The 12,648-nt window shown below is 51.9% G+C and overlaps 1 protein-coding gene across 1 annotated transcript in view; it reads right to left on the minus strand.

The window, feature by feature from the left end:
• DUOX1 (dual oxidase 1) overlaps positions 1-12,087 on the minus strand; it is a 31,842-nt gene extending 19,755 nt beyond the window's left edge. Inside the window, exons 1-15 of the mRNA XM_044230426.1 lie at positions 12,037-12,087; positions 10,948-11,056; positions 8,809-8,892; positions 8,454-8,618; positions 6,548-6,735; positions 6,206-6,407; positions 5,893-6,059; positions 5,431-5,491; positions 5,163-5,259; positions 3,905-3,995; positions 2,813-2,915; positions 2,387-2,559; positions 1,066-1,241; positions 762-880; positions 83-220 (exon numbers count right to left, since the gene is read on the minus strand). Of these exons, the coding sequence (XP_044086361.1) occupies positions 83-220; positions 762-880; positions 1,066-1,241; positions 2,387-2,559; positions 2,813-2,915; positions 3,905-3,995; positions 5,163-5,259; positions 5,431-5,491; positions 5,893-6,059; positions 6,206-6,407; positions 6,548-6,735; positions 8,454-8,618; positions 8,809-8,892; positions 10,948-11,005 (1,822 nt within the window). The 5' untranslated portion in view covers positions 11,006-11,056; positions 12,037-12,087. The remainder of the gene's footprint in view (positions 1-82; positions 221-761; positions 881-1,065; positions 1,242-2,386; positions 2,560-2,812; positions 2,916-3,904; positions 3,996-5,162; positions 5,260-5,430; positions 5,492-5,892; positions 6,060-6,205; positions 6,408-6,547; positions 6,736-8,453; positions 8,619-8,808; positions 8,893-10,947; positions 11,057-12,036) is intronic.
• Between the last annotated feature and the right edge of the window lie 561 nt (positions 12,088-12,648).

Consider the following 12,648-nt stretch of genomic DNA (forward strand, 5'->3'; position numbering starts at 1 on the left):
TTAGTGTCCTAGATGAAACCACCGTACTGCCACCCCTCAGCTTTCGCATTTCACCCAGTACCCCCCTGCCCATCACTTTTACCCAGGGGGAAGCAGCAGAGAGCCCCAATGGTGACCCCAAAGCCAAATCCACTGCCTTCAAAATAGTCGCGCATGATGGAGGGAGCACAGGCTGGCAGGCCTTCGGTGCCGAGCTGTCTTGGCTGCGGGCAGGGGTCTCCTGGGGAGGCAGAGAAAGCTAGAGTTCTGAGGGTGCTGGACCAGAGGCTCTGGTACAGAATCACTGAGGAGGTTAGGGTAGCAGGAAACATAGGGTGTGGGGGGGGTGCTCTGGGTAGCAGAGGTGTGGGAGCTGCTTACCCTGTCATTCTCTCTCTCACACACACATATGTATGTACACACACACACACACACAGCACTTCCCTTGTCACAGCTGGGGGATTAAGATATCCTAACTGCACTGGGCCTTCTTGATATCACACCCACCCCAGGCTCAGCCCAGCAGATGCGAGCCTCCTCCCTAGGTCTCTCTGAGTCTCAGTCTTGCCCCCACTTGGGTACCCCCTGGGGTTGCGCAGAAGGGAAACTACACAGCCACATGTGGCCACCTTGGTGCCAAGAACCAAAGTTCCCAAGGGCAGAACCATGACTCACTGCCTCCTTGAAGTCTACTGCCCAGCCACACCCGAACCAGGCCCACAGCTGAGGAGGGATGAGACACCAGACCCCAGGCCACTCCAAGCATCTCTCGGGTCACTCACCCGTATGCCAGAAGAAGACATTAGGTTGCAGGGCACTGGGGTTCATCCTGGTGACAGCCACTAGGACATCCCACAGGGAAGTGTTTCTGATCTCTGCTATTTCTTCCTCAGTGAATAGCCTGGGGATGGGAGAGTTGGGGAGATGTTGTATTGGGAGAGAAATGCCTGCTCTAGCCCAGGGCTCCAGAGGGGCCAAGGAGAGGGGGAGGCCAGCTGGGAATCAAGGGGCTCCTGACATTATACACAGAGGGCCTGGGGCCCAGGCCAAGGTGAAGTCTGAGGAAGCGACCCAGGCAGGCCTTACCCATTCCTGGTGTTCTCAAACCAGTAGCGGTCGCCATCCCGCAGCCGCAAAAACTGGTCAAGGACGATGGTGCTGAAGAGGGGGCCAGGGTCTCCATGGCTCTCCAGGAGCCCCCCGGGGAGCAGCTCCAGCCTGGACAGGTCCTGGTTGTACAGGGCAGCTGTGGCCTCCAGCACCTGGGGCCAAGAAGGGATATCAGTGAGTGCAAGGACCTGGCACCCACCCTGGGGCAAAGAGGTAGTTTGCAGGGATCAGCCCTAGGGATGATAATAATAAATGAAAGTGACAATTACTCACTTATTAAGCCCCAGGCACCATTCTGAGTGCTTTACACAAGTTAACTCATTTATGGAAACTCACTCACAGACTCAGCTGCCTATTTTAGAACATTAGAATAAAATGGGCAGCCCTTTCCCTATGTGGATTGTTCTCAAAAAGGTATGAAAGTTGAGGATCAAAATCAATACAAAAGCTGGAAAGGTAGAATGATGTGTTAGAAAAGGTTTCTATTCTTGAGAGCTAAAGAAATTCTTAAAAATCAAATCCCTTCATATACATTCTTTTTGGAGACAGACTTCAACATTATACGAGCAGCACTTTCTACCTGACCTTTACTTTAGCTCTTTTCTCTGCAATGTAAGCAAACATTTGCCCAACTTAATTCCAGCAAGGCCCAGTTAAGATAAAGATTTGTTACTTTTGGTGTGCCCGGTGATCCCTATCTTTATATTGATTTTATAAAGCTTATGCCCCATGTGCATAGTGCTTCTTCATCAACCTTTCAATTCTCCACTTTTCAACAATCTTATAAAACAGTAAGGACAAAAGCAATAAAGCAAGCATGAAACTGTAGAAATGCCACTATGCCAAGAGGGTAAGGCAACCAAAACTGGTCTGTTGATGGCAAGCGACGTCACTTGCCCAGGTGATAGCTCAGGGCGTGACAGTTGACTCCCCAAAGGCAGCTTGAGTATCAAAAAGTGTAAAATAGTACAGCTTTTCCCTGGGTCAAGGACCTTCTACACCTGCTCAGATGGTTGTTAGAAGAGCAAATGAGATAATGCCTATTAAGTGCCTGGCATGCAAAAGATGCTCAACAAACATTTGCTAGATTGGCAGAGTCACAAGGTCTACTGCCAAATCCTGCTGGTCTGGTAACTTCCATCGTGGTGTATGACACTGGGATGCCACCTGGGTGAGTCCCATCCCTCTCCCCAGGGACTTGTCTCTAGTGTTTGTATCTCACTGACTGCCTTCCCTGTCTTGGGCCAATGTGCTTCCACCTTCCCACCCTGCCCTCTGGGTCCCAACCCCTCCTTACGGTGTGGTTGTTCTGGGAGAGTGCAGGGTTGATGTCCTGCCATCTGGTAACGGGAGCCAGACCCAGTGCTGCCCTGGCCTTGGTGTAAGAGGGCAGGCCCAGATCCCGGCCCCTCTGCAGGCAGCCAGCCAGGTAGTCTGTGCGGGAAAACTTCAGGGGTCCAGGCCAGAAATCTGGGGATGAAATAGCAGAGGGTCTGAGGGAGCTCAGGGCCACCACAGCAACACTAGCCCAGGACCCAGGCTCCAACCAGCCCCAGGGGGACTGAAGTCACACAGAGGGAACCATGGTCACTAGGTCTCTCAGCAGTTAAGGAGTGCAGGTTCCCAGCCCCAGGCACCTTCTCTGCCCTGACATGGGAGCTCCAGCAGAAGCCCCACCCAAGGACCAGCAGGGCACAGGCTGAAGGGACAGCCTCAGCCTCACCAAGCACATCCTCGACCACGACATGGTCCTCTCGCTCAGCGATCTGGGAGGCCATGCCCAGCAGCAGCGCATCCACGTCCTCAGCTCTTTGCAGGTTTGGATGCTTTGGGAATGGGGAGAGAGGGCGGGGCTGAAGGTTGAGCAGCCAGGATCTCCCCACACCACAGTGCATGTCTTGGACCCACCCGGTACTGGTGTTTGCTCTGAAACTAGCAGGCCATTTCTCCTCCATTGGTTGATTCCTCACTCAGGGTGAGTGACGTCCCCATCCAAAGCTCATGCTGCTGGGAGACAAGTCCCCACAAACACAAGGGATCTAAAACTTTACTTCCACTTAGGAGAATGGACAATATGATCGACAAAGGCACTAGAACATCTAGGTCTTGGTCTTTGCTCTGTTAGTGAACAGGTGTATGACCATGGGCAAATCACAGGACCTCTCTGAACTCAGTGCCTTCCCCTTAATAAAAAGGGTATTAGGGATAAAATTAATTTAAGTTAAATTAAAATAAAACAATTAGGAGGACACTGAGGTCTTCTTCAGTTCAGCTCTGTGACTCTTCTCCTGTGCTTTCCTCTTCTCCCTTTTCCTCCCACCTCTCTTCTTCTCTACACAAAGTATAAGGTTTTGCTTTAAATTATTTGTCAATTCTCTTCACCCACACTGACCTGGTTTGAGAGGGACAGATTATCCCTGATAATCTCAGAATTCTTTCCTCCTCCTTGCTTGCCCCTCAACATACACATTCACACACTGCCTGAGGTATGTCTCACTGGGACATTTCCTTGGGGGGAGGGGTGGGATGGCTGGGGTACTCCAAGGCCTACAAGGGACTCAGAGCTGACAAAGGAGAAGAAAAATCCACAAGGAAGCAATGAATGTAGTGCCACACCTGCATAGGCCTCGCTGTCCCTCACACAGCCCTCAGGTGGAGGTGGAGGATTGGTTTTTGAGCATGTACACCGGCTCCCTCGGCCCTACTGCCCACCTGCATCACATACCTCAGACACGGATGCACACAAATGCATGCACACACATACACACATACCACACACACCCCACACACCCACATATGTGCCCCCGGTGCTGACCTTTCGGCTCCAGTAGCTGTTGCAGACCCGGAGAGCTCTGGAGGTACTTGAGTTCGTATGGATGACCTCCTGGAAGTGACAACTGGCATTTCTGAAATGCAAAGAGTGGGGGCGTGATGACTTAGGCCATGGGGTCAGTGCTGGTCTCCAGGACTGGATATAGCCAGAGGCCAGGTCATTGTAAACATTTAAAAATGTACCCAAAGCATCCACATGCTTCCCCTCCCCATTTCTTTCTCCATTTCTGTGTGTGTGTGTGTGTGTGTGTATACACTCAGTGTACACACACACACACACACACACACACGGGGCTCTATTCAGAGTACCTCTTCTCTCCCAATTCCCAAAGACAAAATTCATTATATATATATATATATATACACACACACACATATATGTAAGTTAAAAGATTTCAAAAGGATTTTTAGTTGTTCTTTTGAAATTACTTGTCTATGGATAAGTCAACTGCTATGATTTCTTGGCTATCATTAGGCATATCTAAAAATTGTTCCAGAGTAAGAAAATCAAACCTATGAATTTTTAAAAAAGATTTTATTTATTTATTTGACAGAGAGAGTGAGAGAGAGAGAGTATAAGCAGGGGGGAGGTGTAGAGGGAGAGGGAGAAGCAGACTCCCCACTGAGCAGAGAGCCTGATGCGGCACTCCATCACAGGACCCTGGGATCATGACCTGAGCTGAAGGCAGCCACTTAACTGACCCAACCGCCAGGTGCTCCTAACCAACAAATTGTTTCAAATTATAATGCAATTATAAAAAATAAACTAATGTTTTGTTCCATATACATTTAATTAAATATGTATATTTTTAGTTTAAAGTTCGCTTTTCATTATTTTGGAGTCAAAATTTTTCCTCAGCTCTCACACTTTTTAAATTATAATTTCCTAGAAATGCTTACAAGATCCAGGTCCTGTGCTTATAACTACAAATGCCCCCAATGTAGTGTCAAGACCTAAGTTTCAGACCAGGAGGGTTTGTGACTCACCCTCTAAGCCTCAATTAGCTTGTGTTTAATTGGGGGTTATACATACACCAGCTGTAGGAAAATGGACACAAAGTGCTTCAAGACCACATGATGTCTTTTTAAACAATTTTCTCCCCACTCCAAATTCACTGTTCTCTGGGGAAATTAGCACACTTCCGACTGATAAACCTTTCCTGAGGGCTCCTGAGGGCAGATTTTTCTCAAATGACATCCCCATTCCTCCTAACACAGAGACGTTTATGCTTTGCCTTCACCTCATGTAGATGCCAGGAGGCACCAAGGTGGAGAAGAACTGCTCAGAGGCCACCAGGAACTCTGGGGAGATGCTGGGATCCAGGAAAGGGCGGTATCCTGGGGGAAGGGGAGAAGAAAGAGGACAGTAATATTTAGCCCTTAAACCACCTACCCTCCTTCCCCTCCTCTTCTCCCCGCTCCCTCTGCACCTCTTCTCCCCCATCCAAAAAACTCCTGCTAGCTCCCCCATTTTCCCTCCGCATCCCCTCACCTGCATACTCCCCTCACCTGCATACTTTGGGGGTGTTTTCTGCAGGAAGCTGGGCAGCCACTCATACAGAGCTATGTTCTGAGGGTCAAGACAGGGCAAAAGGGAGGCAAGTGCTTGAGCAGCCACGCTGAGAACGGTCTGAGCCCAAGGAAGGCTTAGGTGGGAGATGAGGGCCAGGCAGGGGCAGTCAGGAGGGAGGCAACTCCAACAGGACAGGGGCAAAGGCCTGTCCCCCACTGGGAACATGGGATGGCAGTGGCCTGATAACTAATAACCACAGCCAAGTCTCGTGTATAATGGCCCTTGGCCTGCTCCTCATCTTCGGGGTCCATTTCTAGACGTTAGCTCCAGTTCTGGGGGCTGTTTGTGTGAGGATAGAGGGCTCTGCGGGGCAGCGGAGTCTCCCGCGCAGCAGCGGGCAGTGGGGGGGGGGGGGGGTTACCGAGCTGGGGGAGGCGGGGACGGGGCGTGTGACTGACCTGGTAGGTGGCGATGACCCTCTTGCGCGCGTGCTGGAACAGCTCCTCGTCCCCCCACTGCGGGTGCTCGCGGGCCAGCCGCTGCGCGCACAGGTTGTGGTAGCGGAACCACAGCAGGCCCAGCGCCTGCAGGAAGGGGTCGCGGTTCCCTCGCTCCGCCCCGAAGGCTGCACGCGACGCGGGGCCACAGGGCGCCGGGGCCGCAGGGGAGGACGTGAGCGGCGGACTGACCGCCAATGTAGCCGCCCGCAGCCCGCAGCCCACCCCGGCCCGCCCCGCGCCCCGGCCGCCGCAGCCCGCCCCGCCGCCTCACCGTACAGCCCCCGGGGCCCGCGCTGTCCGGTGGCCGGGTCGGGCGCAGTCCACATGAGCAGGGGGCTTTGGGCGTCCCGGGGGAAGGCGGGGTCGGGCCCCGACGCCAGCTGCCCCCCGGAGAAGCTCCGCAGCGCGTCGCTCCAGGAGTGCGAGGAGCCGTAGATGGCGCTGCCGTCCAGCCAGCCCGTCACCTCGTTGCTCTGCGGGGGCACGAAGACGGTGAGCCGCCAGGGTGAGCCGGTGGTCGGGGAGCGGAAGCGGGTGTGGGTGGGAGAGGAGGTGGGAGCCCCGCCCCGCCCTGTCGGGCCGCGACCCCGCGACCCCGGCCGCCTAGTCTCACCAGGTCGCGGGGATTACTGGGGCTCCGTCCGGTCTCGGGGTCCCAGCGGCTCCTCTGGAAGGGGAGGACCACGTCCCCGCGCCGGTCGGGGTCGAACACCGGGTCGCCGGGCGGGATGTGGATGTTGAGGAACTCGGCTGGGCAGCCGGGGGTCTCCACGCTCACCAGGTCCGAGAGCACGTGGTAGCCTGTCCGCAACAGGGGAGGGCGGGCAAGGACCAGCTAAGGACCATTCTCTCTTCTTCATCAAGTATCTATAAGCCTTCCCCAACTTCCCCTGAAGCTTCAAAAGACTCCTCAGCCAGTCTTGGCAAGCCCAAGTCTTGACCTCCTTCACCCTTCCCAGTCCTTTGTTACACCCTGGTCCAAACTGTTTTCATTGCCAGTTTGGTCTTCTCCTTGGTAACTGGGAGGTGCCCTGGTGAGTGTGCCTAGGCAGTCGGGCTGGGAACACCTGCTCCAACATGCAGCTGAGAGCAGCCCACACAGAGAATCTCCCAGTCTCACTGCAACACTGGACACTGGGAATCAAATAGAGACACCCTGGGTGGCCAGCACGAGCCTGGCATTCCTGCTGGTAGCAACAACCCACAGTCACTGGGGTCTGGCCAACCACTCTAGCACCCCCATTTTGACACTCCACCCACCAACCCTCTTGCCAAAATAAAAACCCTGCCCTGAGACTGTCCTAGGAGTCACAGAGGCAAAGAGTGAGAATAGGGTCCCACCAAGAGTCCCTACCAGATTATTGTCATATTCCTGTCTTTACCTGCAGTCCCATCAACAGCTCAATGTGGGACAAATTTATGCCTCCCCCAACCAGACTTTCTCCCTGTACTTTTTCTTCCCCAGAAAAAGAAATACAAGACATAGCTTTATTGACTTAAGAAAAGTCATTTTAGGCCCCAGACATCTTGTGATTTATGACTACTTGCCCAAAGCACATTCTTGAGTTATCTTTGCAGGATTAAAACCCCTTTGCCCACTCAGATATCAGATCAATTAAAGGCAGACAATTGATGCCAACCCTTGCTAGCCCTTGTGAGTTCCATCAATTAAGACCTGGACTCTGGGGGCGCCTGGGTGGCTCAGTGGGTTAAAGCCTTTGCTGTTGGCTCAGGTCATGATCCCAGGGTCCTGGAATCAAGTCTCACATGGGGCTCTCTGCTCAACAGGGAGCCTGCTTCCCCATCTCTCTCTGCCTGCCTCTCTGCCTGCTTGTGATCTTTGTCTGTCAAACAAAATCTGAAAAAAAAAAAAGAAAGAAAATTGGTGTTTTTTTGACAATTTTATTTATTTATTTGACAGAGAGATCACAAGTAGGCAGAGAGAAAGGGGAAAGCAGGCTTCCTGCTGAGCAGAGAGCCCAATGCCATGCGAGGCTCAATCCCAGGACCCTGAGACCATGACCTGAGCCGAACGAAGTCAGAGGCTTTAACCCACTGAGCCACCCAGGTGTCCCGAAAGAAAATTGTTTAAAAAAAATAAAAATAAAAAAGCCCTGGACTCTGTCATTCCCAGATGACTTTTGCCTAAATTCTAGGGGAAATTCCCCATTGTACAAGTGCCTTCATGAATCCATATGGACCCTTAGCTTAAAACTTCCTCAGTTTTGTTATTCAGGAAGACACTGCTTTGAGAAATATCCTCCATGTTCTCCTCTACTAGTTCTAAATAAAACTCTTCCTATTCTTGGCTTGGTTGTGTCTTTTAGCTCAATACCCTCCAAGAGGCAAATCCAGTTTTGGGTAAGAATACCCCATCTCATTGTCTTTCCCTCCATCTCTCACCTGCATTTCTAAGATCCTCCATCACTTCTCTCCCTCACTCCCTGACTCCCCACTCAGACGTAGAGGTGTCCAGCCAACCCTACTGGCTGCCCTCCCCCAGAGGTAGAGGGCCTCACCAAAGAAGACTCCCAGCACTGTTCGGTTTCGTAGGGAGGCCTGCCCTGCAGGGCCCCTCATGGCACTGTTGCTGAGCTTTCTGGGGTTGGGTAGGTGGGGTTCTCCCAAGGGCTGGTACACACCATCTGCATAGCTGGCTGGGACCAGGCGCTGAAGCCGAGAGCCTGGGGTAGGAGGGAGTAGGGACAAAGATAAATCCTCAGTGGGGCTCCCTTACCGCCTCTCTCCCAGGCTTCCCTCCATACCACAGATCCTAAAACCTTAAGAATGGATGAGCCTTTGCTGGTGGCTGCCAGCCTCTGCCCCTTCGGGCAACCTTGCCCCTGGGGCTGTCTCCACCTGGCCCTCACCTACCTTTGCTGCCCCATCGGTGCTCCATGAGGTTGTTGTACCACCCATCAAATCGCTGTACCTCCCAGGAAATGGGGTTCTGAGCTCCTGTGTGAGAACAGAGGGAAGGGGCAGCTGGGCGAGTCATGAGAGGACAGGCAAGCCTGCAGGATAAAGCTCTTGGGAGCCTGGCAAGAGAAGCAGCAGAAGGTGGACACCCAGCACAGCGTGGAAGGTGGGCGGCAGAGGGAGAGAACAGAGGACAAAGTGATATTCAAACTCAAGCTCAGTCTTCCAGCTGCTCATGCAAACATGGCAAGGAGCACTGAAGCGGTGTAGCCAGAGGCGGTGTGTGCTGACAAATAATCAGAACAAGATGGAGCTGGAGAACAGTGGCAATGTGGAACGGCACACAGGAGCCTACTACAGCCCTCACACCTCAGCTCCCTGCGGGGACAAGGCAGGACAGAAACCATTCCCAGCCTTAAGATATCATATGGAGCAAGAGCCAATGGCACCCCAAAAGCCAACCACTCTTCCAACCAGGGAAGGAGAGGTCATGCTGTGACCACTCCCTGGGTAGGGGAAGTATGGAGAGGGGCTTAGCCCTCTCCTGCTCAGCAAAGTGAGGGCAAGGGTGTGGGCCCTGGGGCTGTGGCTCTGGGGCCTGTTGCTACTCTGGTCTCTTTTCCAGGTTCTGGGGTGGGGACCAGATCAGGGACTGCCTGGTCATGGGATAACCTTAGCCCCTCCTCTTTTGAAGCATCATGTTCCTCATGTAATTCCTCTTATTGACCCTATTACACTTTCCAAAAACTAGAATCTGGGAGGGAGCACTCAGTTGTTGAGGGAAGAACTCAGGCAGTGAACGGGGAGGGAAGGATCCAGAATCAGAAGTGGAATGGGAGTCCTTCTGGTTAGTAGATTAGATGACCAGTCAGATCTCTTTCCCCAAACTAGAAGACTACAGGGCGGAATCTCTCTCTGCTCACTTTGGGGAACAGAACAAAGGACACTCATCAGAGAGAGACCCATTCCTGATTGTCTTTACACTCAGACCAAGCACAAGATCTTAGAGCTTCTCTCCTGACCCACACTCCTATGTGTGCACACTCATTCATCAGAAGGTCAGAGAAGGAAAATGACTCAGGCTCTGATGTTTGAGCAAAGACCTCAGCTAAGAATCCCGGACTTGGGGCAGGAACTGGCACAGCTACATACATGTGATCTCTAACGAAAGATGAACTGGTGGCAGAACAAGGGGGAGGAGGGTCTTTGGTGGAGAGCAAAAGGGAGAATGCCTCCTGGGAATAAGTGACAAGAGCTAACAAGAAAAAGAAAATCCAAGGTCAAGGCAAAGAGAGAGCTAGAAGGAATGAGAATGCAAACAGCTCTGTCCTGGGAGAAGCTGTAGGGGTCTATTGCCTTCATTCAGAATAGGACTTTCCAAAGGTTTTCTCTGCTTCCTTTTCTTCTATCTCCCCCATCTGCCCTTGATGATAAGGAACTGGCGCTCAAAAAAGGAAAAAAGGTAGGTATTTATTTGAGAGAGAAAGAGAGCTAATGAGTGAGAGCACAAGCAGAGGGAGCAGCAGAGGGAGAGGGAGAAACAGACTCCCTGCTTAACAGGGAGCTCAACAAAGACACGTGGGGCTCTATCCCAGGACCCTGGGATCATGACCCAAGCTGAAGGGAGACACTTAACCAACTGAGCCACCTAGGCACTCCAGGAACTGGCTCTTTTTTAACCTAACTTGTAGCATTTCAAACCTACTTTCCTTCTCAGAGACCCAGACTTCAGAGAATGGCCTCAGAGTCTAGTAAGAGACTGTCCAAAGCTGACAGAAACAAGATGAAATCAAACGGACCACCCATATTAGTAGTGGTGGTTGGTTGGTTTTGTTTTTGCTTTTGTTTTGTTCATATTGTTTTGAAACATTGGTGACTTCCCTTCAGCTTTGGTCTAGTCTGACCACAGGATCCTTTATTATCTGTTATGCCTCATCTGTCTTTTCCCTTTTGGGATCAGGGGTCCTTACTTTATGAAAAAGAGAGAAGACAGAGAAGGGAGAAAGGGCCTCCGGACTGTAAGGAATGAAATAGGAAATGCTGACAGAGCAGGGTTCCTCTGCTCCCAGCTATACTTCTTCAATCTGTACTTACCCATGGCTGTCCATGACCCGACTAGGAGTGTCCATGCCAGAGCCAGATAGAAACCCATGATGAATATGATAATTGGGCTCAGATATTAAAACACCCTAAAATGGAGACCCTAGAAGAAGAAGACAGGAAGAATGAGTCCCAGCAATTCAGGAGAGTCAGGCCAGGGCCTCTGAAGGTCTCTGAGAATCTACGTGTGGCCTGGGCCAACACCACAGTGGGGTGCAAAGAGCAGGAGACTCAAGGTCTCCCAATAATCTTTTACTCACTCAACAAACATTTGACAAGCACCCACTATGTATCAGGCACCGGCTGACCTAGGAGCTGGAGATTAAGTGATGAACAAAGCAGACAGAAATCTCTGCTTTTCTGGACTTACCTTCTTAGATTAACTGAAACACCTTGCTATGGCCCAGCTTCTTGAAGTGTATATTCCTTGGACAGAGCCTTACTTGGGGGCCAGGACACTGAGCTGCTGCAAGTCCACGAGTGTGGTCTTAGGCAGGTCATTTACCTGGTCTGGACCTTGGTTACTTCTTCCAACAATGGGAGTAACCATGCCTGAACTGTCTATCTCCTAGCATGGTTGCCAGAATCAAATGTGAGAATGAGGCTGAACAAAGCAAGAATGGCAACAGGTGTTATGTATATATGATGTAGACAGAGGGTGGGTTAGAGATAGGCTCCTCTTGGTGGACTCAAAGAATGCAGTGCCAGGCTCTCCCGTCTTTGGTGCCAGCTTTCTGCTCTCTCTCCCCAGGCTAACAAATCACCCAGGGACAAGAGGGAAACAGAGGCAGCAGGGGACTCAGGCTGGGACTCTTGACTGGCACAGGAAGTACCTCAGGCCAGTAAAGATCTTCCAAAGGTGGCATAGAAACTGGGGGCTGGGGGTGGGACTGGGGAACTATCAGAGAAAGCCTTATCTCAAACCAAACCCTTAGGACTCCTGAACAGTTTGTCTAGTCCCAGAGGGTGAGCTCATCCCAACTTGCCATCTCCCATTAAACAAGTGAAAAGCCTTAGGCCCTGTCATAACTCAAAAGGTCAGCACTCCACCCACTCCATCCCAGAGACTGTCCACATGGTGACCTTTGATAGTGCGTGAAAAGCAGGGTCCTGAATGGTTGAAGCCATAAGGATGGGCATGCTGAACTGGCCACAGTGGTCCTTCCCTGATCTAGGATGCTCTGCCTCTTCTCTCCTTCCACCGTTTCTTCAGGATCTGGGCCCCAGAGACCACTCAGCTGGGAAAAGCATGCAGTGAACTTTCAGGCCCGGCTGTGGGGATAAACCTGAAGAGGAATGTGGGCGTGCTTAATAACCACTACTTTCGGGTGGGTAGCCACAATGATTTATACAACAACATTGGTTCAGTGACTTTCTAACAGCCTTGAGTGGAGGGCATAACCTTATGACAGGGCAGTGAAGCTGCAGGCCGTGGCAGAACTCCGGAGGGAACACAGGCCTACCTTGTGCTTGTCCCACATGGCTACTTTTCTAGCCTGAAGTCCTACAACGGTGACCCTGAAGTAGGAGAAATATAAGCCAAGGCCATAGGGATTCCAATCCGGCCCCAAGGGAAGGCTGAGGGGAAGCTTGGACTCTTAAAAGCCCAAAGTTACCTCCCTGGTGTCGCTCCGCAGAGATCCTTTAGGCCCAAGCAAACCAGGCCACCCAGCATTCCCAGTTCTCGAAGAACCC

Source organism: Neovison vison, chromosome 13 (assembly GCF_020171115.1).
Source record: "Neovison vison isolate M4711 chromosome 13, ASM_NN_V1, whole genome shotgun sequence".
Lineage (NCBI taxonomy): Eukaryota > Metazoa > Chordata > Mammalia > Carnivora > Mustelidae > Neogale > Neogale vison.